General features: G+C 37.4%; 1 protein-coding gene across 1 annotated transcript in view; it reads right to left on the minus strand.

Annotated features, from left to right (window-relative positions):
- CSPP1 (centrosome and spindle pole associated protein 1) overlaps positions 1-15,805 on the minus strand; it is a 203,204-nt gene that overhangs the window by 61,947 nt on the left and 125,452 nt on the right. Inside the window, exons 18-22 of the mRNA XM_042782168.1 lie at positions 15,220-15,369; positions 14,678-14,824; positions 5,536-5,640; positions 3,137-3,203; positions 2,452-2,569 (exon numbers count right to left, since the gene is read on the minus strand). Coding sequence (XP_042638102.1) covers positions 2,452-2,569; positions 3,137-3,203; positions 5,536-5,640; positions 14,678-14,824; positions 15,220-15,369 — 587 coding nt within the window. The remainder of the gene's footprint in view (positions 1-2,451; positions 2,570-3,136; positions 3,204-5,535; positions 5,641-14,677; positions 14,825-15,219; positions 15,370-15,805) is intronic.

The following is a 15,805-nucleotide window of genomic DNA, read 5'->3' on the forward strand; positions in this document are numbered from 1 at the left end:
TATATATATATATATATATACATACCTTCTAAATTCCTTACCAGATAGTTCTATTGATTGTTCTTCTTCCAAGTTATATGTTAATTCTTTAGCCTGGTCTTTTATTTCTATTATCTTATCCTGGTTTTTTTGTTTGTTTGTTTGATTTGAGGTTGTCTATTGTTTTCTAGACATTTTGAAGTTGTTGTCTTTAATTGTTAATTACATATTGATTTGTTTCACCTAGTTTTATGTTTTACTATAACTGGAAGTGTGGAGCAGGTATACTTCTTTGGTTATTAACTCAGCTGTACTGGGTCACTCTCCAGCTCTGGCTTGGTGGAATCACGGGTGGGGATGTGGGAACAGGTCTCTGCTCACTGTGAAAAGGATTTGAGGTTGGGACAAGCAGGTGTTGTTCACTGTCTGTCACTGATCCTGTGGTGCCAGAGCTATTGGTGTTACCTGTGTATTGGATGAGGTGTTCAGTGTAGTAGCTACAGTTGACTAGTGGGAGGTTTCATATGTTTCTTGTATTGGATGAGGCAGGGGAGAAAAGAAAAAAGAAAAAAAGAACACGAGAAGTGAACCCCAGAACAGAAAAGCGGAAGGAGCACTCCACATTTGGCACAAGATACTTCAGTCAGCAATACAGGCACAGGAAGCACATCCTGAGTCCTCCTGGGGCCATCTGCCAGTGATGATGCTCTGCTGTCAATCAAAGCCCTGCAGTGTAAACCCAATATATGCCCAAGGGACAAAGGGCCACCTCTTTCTGCGTGGACTGACAGGTGGCAAAATTCCAGTTCACAGATCCACTCTGTGCAAAAAAGGGTTGTGAAGAGTTGGACCTGAGTCTACTGCCGTGTATCCACTCTGGGGCTCTACTTACTGGGAGAGAGTTTGTCCTCCCTTCCCCCCATTCCCTTACTACTCCGCAGTAGCTCAAGACAAGGGGGATCTTGATCCATCCCAGTAAGATCTTTGTTCCCAGATGAAGCCCCAGATCACCTCAAAAAACTCCTGGTGTGGCTATTCTGAATCTCCAGTTCCTGTGGGTTCCATGATGTATTTTTAATTCTTCCTTCTTCCTTATCTCCTCCTTGACCTCCTTTGCATTACTAATGACTCCTTTCCATCTCAGCTGGCTGGGCAGGTTTGATAATTTTTCCCAGTTGCTTAACCTGCTCTCCTTCTGCTACCTTCACTGGATCTAATACTTTATCTTATCCTTAGTTGCTCCCAAATCCATTGTCATTATTTGTATCTACTTTACCTAGTTAGTCAGAAACTCAGGTGATAGAGGGACTAATCCTTCAGACTAGTGATGCCATCTTCCAAGGCCTCAAATAAGTATTTTAGAAAGCACTAAGTTGTTGAAGGAAAATGTAAAAATTGGTTTTGGAATGTAAGTCCTTATAATTAGCCAACTCTGAAATTTTCTATTCATAAATCATTTTCGCCTCAGGAATAAATGTGTACATCTCAACTTTGTAGAAGATTAAGAAAGAGAAAGCAAGGAGATCGTTTCTGTAATTTTTCTTTTAGTTTTGGTTCAACTATCTCTTTCCTACCATGGACTTCCTTATCACTTACATTAGCTTAAGAAGCAACTTCTGCATCTTGTGTCCGTAAGGTCCTAAATGAGCCAATGCGTTTCCATTCACTGATTTTACTGATTCACAAATTGTCTATCCTAAAAAGACAAAGTTTGAAAAATTGCCTGCTCCCAATATTCATTTTTCACTAAATCTAATCCTATTGAACATTTCATGGTTAAGGATAATATTTTTGTTTTTCTTCAAGGAAGTGCTACTTCTTTATTTTTCTTTCTTCCTAACCTTCACCCAGAATCCCTCTGTCACCATCACCATCATCACCATAAAAATACTGTTGGCAGTCTGGAGGGGAAACTAAAATGTCCAATATTGATATATTTTATAATAGCATAAGTAAATATTCATTTATATATGCCACATACTTATTTGAATGAATTCAATAAATATTAATGTCTAATATAGGCAACTTTACCTACATAAAACTGAAGAATGTGGATACAGAAATAAGTCATTATAGTTAAAGAGTTGTTTTTTTAAAAGAAAATCTACCATATATTATAAATGCATGTAGACTCAAATCAGAATCATAAACTATTTTTGATTAGTTGGGCTGAGTATATCCACTGGAATATTTATACAATAGTTAGCTAGACTTCTTTTGGGAGTAAGGTTATTTCAGTCATTAATTTGTGTGTGTGTGTGTGTGTGTTACTATTTCATCAACAATTTGAACACATTTTTTTACATGCAAATTATCCATTCTAATAAAGGTCATTTAACCAATAAAGATTAATTAATCCCTTTTCAAAACTGTCCAACTGCTGATAGTTTCTGAATGACTGACAGGATTTCTTATCCTGAACACAAGATAAAAGAATTCAAGAAAAAGTGAGAAATGCAATTTAAAACTTACCTTATATGAATGTCATCATCACTGTCCATCTGTAACAACCGCCCTTGTAGACGCCTCTCTTCACTACGAAGCTGTTTTCTCATTTCTGATAACTCCATAATTACATTTTTTTTCTCCTCTTCAAATTCCCATAATGAGTAAAACCAAGACAAATATAAGAACAAAAGATTAAAATATAACCTGATTTATCATAAAGCTAAGATATTTTCATGATAGATATTTTTAATCTTTGATATATACACAGATCATATTTATGAATATTATTAAGAGGGACAAAATACATTTCTGATAATATAAGAATTTCAAAAGTTAAGAAATATTCTTGAGGGTGAGTACAACTCCAAACGGATAATATAAGGGAGTTCCTTTGTAATCGTGGAACAACTCTGTATCTTCATTTGGTAGTGGTTACATGAATTATACATGTGATAAAATTGCACAGAATGACACAGAAACACATACATGACTGCATGTAGAAAGAGTGCAATCTGAAGGTCTGTAGAGAGTATACCAATGTCAGTTTCCTAGTTGTGATATGTAAGATGTACCACAGAGAAAAGTTGAGGGAAGGGTATGTGGGCCTCTCTTTACTTTTTTGGTAACTTTCTGTGAGTCTATAACAAACTTATATAAAAAGTCAGTAAAAAGAAATATTCTAGATGGTAGGTTTAATAGTTAACTATACCTTCTGCACGGAGCTGATTTTTCCTGGCAGGTACTGGAGGAGACAGTGCCCTGGACACGGAACTTTCCTATGTAACAACCATAATGAAGATATGCTCAGAATGCTTTCCAGAAAGGAGTAATTTTTTGAAGAACTGTATGTAAAACCACTGCTATAAAGCTGATTCTGACTCACAGCAACCCTATGACAGTCCCATAGGTTTTCCACGGCTGTAAATCTTTACGGAAACAGACAGTCTCATCTTTCTCTCACAGAGCAGCTGGTAGGTTCAAACCACTGACCTTCTGGTTAGCAGCCAAATGCATTAACCACTGTGCCATCTAAACTCCTTAACTATACGAAATTCCCCACTATCCTACCTATAAACTTACCTACATTTATACTTATTCTTCCTTTTCATCTCAAATGAGAAGTCTTTGCTCCTATCCAAAGATAATCCCTTCACCTGTACTCTTATCTGATGAGCGACTTCCCCCTCCTCCATCAATTACTCTTTTCTGCGTCTCTTCCTTTCCTCTAGAACCTTCCACTCAGACTGTTTGTGTTGTTGTTATATGCCGTTGAGTTGGACCCGACTCATAGCAACCCCTCCTTGGGTTTCCGAGGCAGTATCACTACAGAAGTAGATTGCCCAACCTTCCTTGTGAGGAGAGGCTAGTGGGTTTGAACTGCCAGCCTTCTGGTTAGCAGTCAAGTGCCTTAGACACTAGCTACCAGAGCTCCTTCCTCTCAGCCTATGTTTAAAAAATCTTCCTCTTCTTTAAAAAACAAAAAAAGAAAACCTTACCTTCCCCTTCTTTATTCACTATCTAATGTCTATTCTCTCCTTCACTTCACAGTCAAGCTCCTTTAAAGAATATTAAATGCAGCACTTATGCTGTCTGCATCCTTAATCCCATTCACTAATCAACACACAGCTACTGCCTTTGCTTCTGCCCCATCACACCACTAACCTTGCTCTCAACAAAGTCACCAAATGAATCCCCAAGTGACACATTCTGTAATGGGCATTTTTAAGTCTCTTAGTTTACTTGGCCATAGTTAGTGATACCATTACCTGCCACCTTCTCTGTCTCCATTTCTTTTCCCTGCTTCTTAAATGCTGGCAATTCATCATTATTCCATCCTTAGCCCTTTTTACTTCTCCCTTTACACACTTATCCTACATAATCATACAAACTTGACAAGCACCAATATGCTTACAAAATTATAAATCCAGCCCAGAATTTCTTTTTCTGCCAAAACCCCTATTCTCAACAGCCTCTCTGTATAACCCTCACCAGAAACTTGAAAGCTGTCACTGGCTTCTATCCATCACACACTTAGTCAATAAACGCCACTATTAAATATGTCTCTCTTAAATATGTCTTATGTCTCTCTTAAATATGTCTTAAAGCTGTCACTTCTTAGTTCTTAGTGTCATTTCCTCAGTTTAGGCGCTCAAAGTCTTGCTTCTGGACCTCTGCAAAAAGCATTCTAACTTGTCTCCATGTTTACAGTTTCATCCTGTCTCCAATTTATATCTCCACATCACTGCCAGAGAGAACATTATACAAGACAGAGTGGCCATGTCATTCTCCTCTTAAAATACTGAAGTGTATTCCATGCATTATCTACCATCAACCTACTAAATCAGAATCTCAGAATGTGAGACTCAGAAAGATGTCTGTCTAACAAGTTTCTTAGCCTATTCTGATAATTAACCTGTTTGGAAGGCAAAAGCCGACAGAATAAACTCTTTAGCATGCCATAGAACACCTGACATATGTCCCGACCACCACCTGTTTGTTGCCTTAATTCACAGGGATAATCAAGCCATACCAAACCACAGGGTATGCTCCATGGATGCCATGCTTGCCTACATTTCCCTCCGTGCCTTTGCACATGTCTGAAGTCCAACATCCTCATATAATTTACCTTACTGGTAAATTCCTACTCATTTTTTAAGACTCAACTCAAGGATCAACCCCTCTGAAACCCTGCTCTCCTTACTTGCAGCTCAGTTTAAAGTATAAAAGACCATTATTATAATCACATCTTTACTATAACCACAACTAGCTAAAAGGGATAAATTATCAAAGAAAGGGCCTTCTGAAGGGGCCTAGACAAGAATCATTTTCTAAATCATTGTTTGTGAGAAAAATTTAACCTTTAGGGCACTAAGCATTACCAGTTACAACTGAAGCAGCAGGTAAATTAATGGAGATACTGCTTTGTCACATGGGGTCACTATGAGTTGGACTCAATTCAATGGCACCCAACAACACCTATATTTCAGATGTGAAAAAATTTAAACTAATCAAATAAGATGAATTTTAAAAAAATCTTATTCGACATCCGCCAATCCTAAATAACTGAGCTAGATCTAAGATGAACAAATTAAAAAAATATATATATACATGAATAAAGGAATTTATGATGCTGTCAACTGAAGGAGGTCTTTGCAGTTTGCTTGTGATTTTGTTCTGAAGAGCAGGAACTACAGGAGAAGGTTGTCTCAAGTGCTGAAAAGTTAAAAAAAATATATGTATATGTAGTACGTATGTTCATATACAGATATATTAATATATAAAATCTATATCTAATACGTACACAATCTATACCTAATATTTATACAAGAATATCTAAGAAGTTTAGGCTGTTACTGTTTTTATTTAATAAGAGACTTTTCACAAAAGAGTCAGAAACTCAATTACAAAAATTCAAATACAGAGTAAATCCTGTGAAAGCCAGAACCCTGTGTAATTTGGAAACTTGTCACAGAATGAAAACTAAAATATTTTGCACTAATAGAAGAAACATAGAAAAGTGGTAAGACTGCACTCTGTGCCAAAGGTGGAAAACTTGGGAGACCCAAGAAAACAAGGCAGTCTCACTGAGCTCCAATTCTCACAGTTTTCACTGTGTCAGTTATGATGAACATAAATAGATTTCGAAAACTCACTGCCATCGAGTGGATCCTGACTCATAGTGACCCCTTCCTTGGGTTTCCAAGGCAGTATCACTATGGAAGTAGACAGCCTAATCTGCCTTCCAAAGAGTGCCTGGTGGGTTTGAACCACCAGCCTTCTGGTTAGCAGTCAAATGCCTTAGGCACTATGCCACCAGAGATCCCAAAATGGAGTTGTTATTGTTGTTGTTGTTATGTGCCCTCGAGTAGGACCCGACTCATAGCGACCCCTCCCTGGGTTTCCGAGGCGGTATCTCTATGGAAGTAGATTGCCCAACCTTCCTTCCGAGGAGTGGCTGGTAGGTTTGAACCACCAGCCTCCTGGTTAGCAGTTAAGTGCCTTAGGCACTATGCTATTTAGATACCCGTATTGGGAGCTCTGGTAGCGTAGTGCCTAAGGACTTGACTGCTAACCAGAAGGCTGGCAGTTCAAACCCACTAACCACTCCTCAAGAAGGAAGATTGAGCAATCTACTTCTGTAGAGATACCGCCTTGGTAACCCAAGGAGGGGTTGCTATGAGTTGGGTTCGACTCCACGGCACATAACAACAACAATTGAAAGATTACAGCCCTGGAAACCCAATGGGGGGTTCATTATGAGTTGAACCTGACTCAGTGGCAAGGCATTTGAGTTTTTTTTATTAAAATGTTAGTCCCTGGATGGCACAAATGGTTAAAAAACTTGGCTGCAAACCAAAAGGTTGGAAGTTCCAGTGCACCCAAAGGCATATGGTCTGGCGATCTACTTCCAAAATCTCAACCACTGAAAATGCTGTGGAGCACAGTTCTACTTTGATACACAGGAGGCTGTATGAATTAGAATCAACTCAATGGTAACTGAATTAAAAAATTCTCAAATGAGGATTTAAAAAAAGTTCAACAAACTAACATAAAACCAAAAAACCTATAACCATCTAGTCAACACTGACATATAGCAACCCTAGGAGCTCTGGTAGCATAGTGGCTAAAGCACTTGACTGCTAACCAGAAGGCTGGCGGTTCAAACCCACCAGCCACTCCTCGGAAGGAAGGTTGGGCATTCCTACTTCCGTAGTGATACTGCCTCGGAAACCCAAGGAGGGGTCGCTATGAGTCGGGGTCGACTTGACGGCACATAACAACAACAACAACAACAACAGGACAGAGTAAAACTGCTCCACAGAGTTTCTAAGGCTATAAATCTTTACAGAAGCAGACAGTCACATCTTTTTCCCATGGATAGGCTGGTTGGTTTGAACAACCAACCTTCTGGTTAGCAGCTGAGTGTTTAACCATTGTACCAGCAGGTCTCCTAAGTAACACAACTATATACTAAATATCGATTAAAAAAAAAGAAGACATAAGCCAAAGTAAAAGACTGTCAATAACAAAAAAGGAACGGGACAGAACAAATATCTTTTTCTGGAAAACAACAGAATCAACTTGTAAAATCTAGAACTCAGTCACTCACAGCATCCTAGATGGAGCAATTTTCTGGCTCATGATGGGGTTCTATGTCTCCGTAAGTAAATAAGATGGGGTTTCAGTTTATAGTATATTAAGGCTATCTGTCCCCAAGTTCCCATTAAAATTAAAATGCTGAAAAGATTAAAAAGCCCCAACAAAACATAATAACAATTATCAGGGTAAAAAATCGAGGGCAGAGTACATGTATGTTAAGTTCTTCATTTCACATGGTAGAAAATCAAGTATTAGTTTACTGCTAACTTTGACGAAATCAGAAATACATGCCAAAACAAATGTTTTTTTAAAAACCTCAAGATGACTGACTACAAGGAAAATCATAAAGAAAATATAAATCTTCTAAAACACTACACAGGATAAAAACAAAGCATAGCCCACATAACAAGAAAAATAAAAAATTATCAAAGAAGCAAAAAACAAAAAGTCAGGGATTCAATTACATAAAATCAAGTACAGGTATCCCCTGCTTTTCAGAAGTTACTTTAAGCCACTTCACTTTTACAAAAGACCTACATTATTAGTATCTTCTTTTCACTAACCAAAAGAAATCCAAAACAGATTTCCACCACTTTGAGAAAAAGTGAAAAGTGAAACTAGTGTTCAGCATTTGTTTTGCAACAAATCATTAAAGAGGCAGCACACATCCCACACTCTGAGCAGCAAAAGTGGTGTCACCAAGCTCCTTTCTCAGGTACTATACTCAGCATCTCTACATCAAGCTGCTATAGCTATGAACTGTGTTTGTGAACACTTTATGTTAGTATTATGTTAGGTTTTATGTCTTCTCCGGTATGATTTGGTAGGTTATTTTTTGAGTCTAAGAACACTCCAAAGTTTTTCTCTTATAAATTAATGGTAATTGCCTCTTTGCTTTATGCCATTTCAACTTATGAAAGGTTTCATAGGAATGCACTACTTTCTTATAGTGGAGGAAAACAGTAGATCAATTACAGTAAACATAAATGGATTTAGATATTCATTAGATTATGACTCTCAGATTAGGATAAAAACCAAACCCAGTTAACTAAATCAATACATCCAAAACCCAAACTCACTGTCATCGAGTCAATTCTGATTCATAGAGACCCCTCAAGGCAGAGTAGAACTGCCCCACAGGGCTTCCAAGGCTGTAAATCTTTAACAGAGCAGACTGCTACAATTTTTTCCCATGGAGCCCCTGGTGGGTTTGAACTGCTGCTCTTTCAATTAGCAACCGAGTACTTTAACTACTGAACCAACAGGGCTCCTAATCAATGCACAAACACCCAAAAATGAGATGACACAAAGGTAAAAATTAAAATGGTAGATAAAAATACATATTCTGTATATATAAATGAAACAAATGACAGCAAAGTTAATTTCAGAATCCAAAGCAAAATGCATTCAATGGGATAAATTTGGTTACTGTACCCACTGCCATCCAGTCAATTCTGACCCATAGCCACCCGATAAGACAGAGTAGAACTGCACCATAGGGTTTCCAAAGCTGTAGATCTTTATGGAACAGACTGCCGTATCTTTCTCCCAGAAAACAGCTGGTGGGTTCAAACCACCAACCTTTCATTTAGTAGCTGAGCTCTTAACCTGTGTGCTACCATGCTCCCTCACTGGTTACAATCATACTTCACAATTAAACTGTAACAATCATAAAATCACATATCCCTAAAAACAGAATTTAAATATATATATATATAAATAGGCAGAAACACAGTTGTGGGAAACTAACAATTCTCTTTCATATTTAAATGATGAATTAAAAAACTGATATGGAAGTTGAATTATATACTTTAAAAAGCTAAATGAATGTATATCAAATTTTATATACTACAGAAGACTCTTTCTTGCCAAACAATCCTAGAACAATGCAAACAAACTAAAAGTAAAAATTATACTTCAGTCTCACATATTAACTCTCTTTGTTCCATATAATTTTCTGTGCTGAGCTTATTTTGTTTATGAATCATGCTATCATCTCTTTTGTCGCTCTTGTTTTATCATTTGCTAAATATTTGTGCTTGTCCTCTTTTTTATTGTGATATGAAGGTTTATTATTTTTCTTTGAGGTTACCCTGTGATTTACAATTTTCTTTCCAAGTTTAAAACAATCTTTTTTTTCCCACAATTGTCTTGATTTTCTCATCATGTAGAAGTTCTGTGACTGCACTATTTATTCCCTCTTTTTAGTTTGTAATTGTTCTCATTTCTGGGTTATGACATCATGTGTGTTAATCATCAGTTGCTGTTTGTTGTTGTCGGTTCTCTGTCCAAAGGACTCCCTTTAGCATCTCTTGTAGGGTTGTTCCTGTTTTAACAAATTTCCTTAATTTCTGCTTATCAGGAAATGTCCTAATTTCACCATCATATTTGAGGGAACAATTTTGCTGAGTATATAATTCTTCATTGGAAATATTTTTCTTCTAGGGGTTCACATATATCACCTTATTGCTTTCTCATCTGCATGGTTTCTGCCTAGAAATCAAAGCTTAGTCTTATTGGTTGCCCTTTGTAGGTAACTTTTTATTTTTCCCATGCTGCTTTCAGGCTTCTTTATTTGTTTTTGGTTTTGGTAAGTTTGATTATGATATGTCTTGGTGATTTTCTTTGGGGTCTATCCTGTTTGGGGTTCATTGAACTTCTAGAATGGATATATTCTCATCTTTCATCATACCAGGAAAGTTCTCTTCCAAGAAATCTTTAACAATGCTCTCTGTGGTTTTATTTGTGTCTTCCTATTCTGGAATTCTGATTACATGCAGGTTATTCCTCTTGATGGTATCCCCACATGAACCTTAGGCTTTCTTTCTTTCTGATTGTTCCCTTACCAAAGTAGTATTGAGGTATTTGTCTTCAATCTCGGCAATTCTGTCTCCCCTTGATTCAATTCTACTCCTTTGCCCATTCAATGTGCTATTTCTGAAGTCTTAAGTATTAATCTTCCAGATTTCTATTTGCTGTTTTTGTATCATTTCTAATTTTTTGTTTATTTTGTCAATTTGATCTGACTCAATGGCAGTAAGTGATATTATTTTCCTAAATTGTTCCAGAATTTTGTCTGTGTTTTCTTTGATCTGTCTCACAATCCACTGAAGGTACCCAAATATAATTCTTTTGAATTCCTTATCAGGGAGTTCCAATGCTGCTTCTTTCTCAGGGATGTTTTCTGGTGTTTGTATGGTGGTCCTTTGTTTCTACTACTTTATCTTGCTTCTTTATGTGGACTGTGATGGTCTGTTGTTTCCAAGACATTGTGGTACTGTTGTATTTATGTTTAATTTGTGGTTATGTGTTAGTGTGATTCACCCAAGATTTTTTTCTCCTTTATTTTGTTTTGATATATCTTTCTGAGCAGAGTACTATGCTCCTCTGTTCACTAGTTGTTAGCACGTAGGCACTTACCATCTGTCTCCTGGTGGGTGTGATAGAGAATGAGAGTGTGTGTACAGATCTCTATTAGCTGTTCCTGAAGAGCAGTTGAGGGTGCTTTAAGCTGGTATTGGCCACCATCTATCATTGGTCAGTTGGTGCAAAAGCAAGTGGTGGCCCTCACTTAGTAACTGGGGCTGCAGTAGGGGAAGGTGTATGGTTGGATCGTGTGGGAACGGTTGCTCTCTCCCACTCAGTTAGACTAAAATAAAATTTTAGTCTCCCACTCAGTTAGACTAAAATAAAATAAAAAAACAAGAGAACAAAACACTAAAACCACATAAACAAACAGGAACAATTGCAAAAAAGAAAGGCAATAAATGAGAAGAAAAATTTTACAATATATATTAAAAAGACTAAAGATAATGAAAAAAAGGGGAAAAAATATCTGGGGAGTGGAGAATGAGAGAAAAGAGCAAGAGTAAAAGAATAGTAAAGAACAAATGGGACAGGTGCAAAAGGGAAAAAAGGAACAGGAAGAACCAAAAGAAAGGAAAAAGAAGGGAACCAAGAAAACCAAAGAGGGGGGAAAGAAAGAAGAATATAGGAAGTTGTTGTTGTTATTTGCCATCAAGTCAGACCCGACTCATAGTGACCCCTCCTTGGGTTTTCGAGGCAGTATCACTACAGAAGTAGATTGCCCAACCTTCCTTCCGAAGAGTGGCTGGTGGGTTTGAACCACCAGCCTTCTCATTAGCAGTCAAATGCCTTAGGCACTACACTACCAGAGCTCCTGAATCTAGGAAGATAGAGAAAAAATAAAGAAAGAAGAAGAAAGGAAGAAGATAAAAAGGAAAAATTCAAAAACAAAGAAAAACAAAACTGTGAGGGGTGGGCATAGCATCCAGGCCCTGTCAGGGCACAGATTAGGATGGAATTCCTGCTGGTCAAGAACATGGGTAGAGGTGGGGGATAGCTATACCTCTGTTCACCAAAAGGGTGTGGGATATAAGAATCACAAGGGGAATATCACATCTTTCCAGTTGTCAGCCTCTGGTGTGGTTGCCCATGCTGTCCTTGGCAAGCAGAGTCTATTCTTAGGTTGTTGTCCAGGTCAGAACCCCACTTACATATATTTAAAATGGCCACACCCACCATGTGCAAATATTCAAAATGTCTGCATCCTCAGGATAGCTGGCAGTCCACATGTATCTTTGTCTCCTTCTTTGTGTTTTCCTTTCTGGTTGTCAGTTACCACTGCAGTGCTTGCCCATGTCCTTGGTGAGCAGAGACGATTCTCAGGTTGCTACCAGAGACACACTTGCAAATATTCAAAAATGGCTGCACCCTCAGGACAGCTCTGTTTGTCTCCTTACTCACTGTTTTCATTCAGGTTCTCCAGCAGTCCACAGCTCTGTTTGTCTCCTTACTCACTGTTTTCATTCAGGTTCTTCTACTAGTTGGTGTTTAATCCACTTCTTCATCCTTCCCTTCAAAGCTCAGGGTTCCAGGATCATCTTCTGTATCAGTTTTAATTGGTTTCTCCTTGCTTTGTTGCAGAGGGTCTGTGTAGCTTGTCTGGCTATTCCGCCATCTTGCTGGAACTCCTCACTTATAAACTCTCTATTAAGTAATCTAGGAGCTCTGGTAGCATAGTGGCTAAAGCACTTGACTGCTAACCAGAAGGCTGGCGGTTCAAACCCACCAGCCACTCCTCGGAAGGAAGGTTGGGCAATCCTACTTCTGTAGTGATACTGCCTCAGAAACCCAAGGAGGGGTCACTATGAGTCGGGGCCGACTCGACGGCAGACAACAACAACAACAACAATTAAGTAATCTTTCAACAAAGTATAATTGTGAACACTTATCACTCTGAGAAAAGAAATTAAATAATGTATTCTGAGAAAATGGTTTATGTTATAGGCAGTAGGTATAAATATTGAAAAGTATGCCAAAATCACATTATAAATACAAGGAAGAGGCCTACCAGTTAAAGGTTATCTCAAAATGTGACCCACATACCAACTGCATCTGAACTCCTAAGAATGCTTCATATGCAGATTCCTAACCCTCCCTAAGATTTAGTAAATCAAATATTCTGCAGGTAAAACGTAGGAACTTGCATTTTCAACAGACCCTCAATGATACCTATACACACAAACTTTTAAGTATAACTGAAATATGAACAGAGGTATGAGCTGGATACTCATAAGGGCCAATTAGCTTTTTAGAGAAAAACCTCTAATGATTTTGATGCATGTACTTTTCTCTGAACATCAACCTCCTTACTCAGGGATACAGATTTCAAATCAGTCTTCAATGAACCATCAGTTTCTTTTTCAATTTCCAATCCATAGCTGACAGATTTGTAAAATATTGTAAAAATGAAAACTAAACCAAAGCAAATCCACTGCCACTGAGCCAATTCCTACTTGTAGTGATCCCACAGGACAGAGTAGAACTGCCCTATAGGGTTTCCAAGGCTTGTAAATTTTTACAGAAGCAGACTGCCTCATCTTTCTCCCACAGAACAGCTGGTGGGTTCGAATCACTTATCTTTTGGTTAGCAGCCCAATGCTTTAACCACTGTGCTACCAGAGCTCCTTGAGTAAGATGAATTACTAGATAAATGAAAATTTCTTAAAAGGCATACAAAATTCAAGCCCAATGTTATTATTATTATTATATTCAACAGACAAAAAATTACTTTTACAAACAGTTACAAGTTTCTAAATGCTTAATAGTAATTGCTTTACTTATACTGTCATAAACTAGTAACAAAAAATTTGTGGAGTGCTGATCCATAGACAATACTCTTGCCTTAGGAACAAGACTATGAATGAATAAGGTAAACCCATTCCATTCACTAGGGAAAAAACACCAACAAGGTACAGTGTTAATTTTATGTGTTAATTTGGCTAGGCTATGGCGCCCAGTTATTTGGTTAAACACTAGTCTAGACTCTTTTATGAAATAGCTATACGTGATCAAATCAGTTGGACTTAGATAGAGCAGATTACCTTCCATAATGTGAATGACGCTCATCCAAACAGTTGAAGGCCTTAAGAGCAAAAAGGGAGTTTTCTGCTTCCAGAGTATAAACAGACATTTTGTAAGAAGTGCATCACCCTTTACTCTTCTGTTACCTGACCTACAGATTTTGGGACAAAAGACTGCAGGAATCTCCAGTTCACTGCCTATTTTATGGATCTGGGACTTGAAAGCCTCCCACAATTGTCTGAGCCAGTTTCTTAAAAATCAATCAATATCTTTTTCCCTTTCCCTCTTCATATATATATATATATATATACATACATACACATACACACACACACACACACATCACTGCTTCTGTTTCTCTAGCGAACCCTAAGACACACAGTGACATCAGCTTACATAGGAATTCAGTACACTGTACCGCAACTACACAATGGGGTAGAATGAGGAAAACAAAAGCACCTCTTCTCTCTTTCTTTAACATCTCCACAACTCTCACAGTGAACCAAACCAAACCCACTGAGATCGAGTCTATTTTGACTCACAGTGATCTGATAGGATAGAACAGAACTGCCCCCATAGGGTTTTCAAGGCTGTAAATCTTTATGGAAGAAGAATGCTTCACCTTTCTCCCACAAACCAGCTGGTGGGTTTAAACTGCTCACTTTTAGGTTAGCAGCCGAATGAATGCCTTACCCACCAGAGCTGCTCTTAAGTGAAAGTGATATTAAAATAGGTTTGAATGACATTGTCACCAGAAACTTACCTTCACTTCTTCCCCAATCATATTTTCTCTTTCATAGTAGTGCTGAAGTTGCAGGTTATGTTTTTCTTCTTCTTCTTTCTTTTTCCTTTCTGCTTCTTTTCGTCTTTCTTCAGCTAACCGAATTAGTTCTTCATTTTTTAGCCTTTGCTATAAAGTAAAGGTAACAAAATAAAAAAATAAAAAAATTCACTCCATACATACATTCCATAGCTCATTAAAAAAAATTTCTGCCTTGTCTGAAATAGAGATAATTTCATATATACAAAATAAAGGAAATTATCTGCTTAATAATAAAAGATTAGGCATTTTTTATAATAATTTTAGTAAACTGATATCTTTGGCTTTAAAAAAAGAAGTATCATTTATCTCTTTTCTTAGCAGAGTTTTTCACCTTAATAAATTAATATCTAATGAATGAATACCTGTTATTTCCTAAATAATAACAAGATTGTTCTTACTTATAAATAACAAGTATTTTTCAAGTCAAAATTAAGATTTCACTTTCAGACTAGGTAGTAAAATAGAGCTGAAAAAAAATGCACCTCCTCCTCTTTCTCTCTTTTTTTTTCCTGTTCCTCTTCATACTCTTGTTGAATTCGTGCCCTCTGTTCTGCAAGCCGTTTTTCTTCTTTTTCTTCTGCAATTCTCAGTCTCTCCCGCTCTGCTTCCTCTCTTTGTTTTTTTTCCTCAATCTAGAGAATTAAACCTAGTTATTATTTTGTAAAACAACTGAAAAGTTAGAACACTATTTTTCCAGTATCCCATGAATTCAATATTTGCATCAAACTCTTTTTGCAAGTAAAAACGGGTTCCTAAATTTGTCAGTTTCCTGTATTTTATTAAGGAGGCTAATGTTAAATGTTATAAACTAAATTCTAGCTCCACTGAATATTTATAGACATTAAGAAACATTCTCGTCCTTAATTTTCTTCATCTGGTAAAAAGAACTATTAATGTCAACCTCCTAAAGGAGCAGAAGTAAAACAATGTTTATAAAGACAATAAAAGTCCCCTCAATAGAATAGAAGGTTGTCAGTAAATAATTCAGGACTACTCTGGTAGCGTAGTGCCTAAGGCACTTGACTGCTAACCAGAAGGCTGGCGGTTCAAACCCACCAGCCACTCCTT

Source organism: Orycteropus afer, unplaced genomic scaffold, assembly GCF_000298275.1.
Source record: "Orycteropus afer afer isolate SDZICR_OR568_19922 unplaced genomic scaffold, OryAfe1.0 scaffold00252, whole genome shotgun sequence".
Taxonomy (NCBI): Eukaryota; Metazoa; Chordata; class Mammalia; order Tubulidentata; family Orycteropodidae; genus Orycteropus; species Orycteropus afer.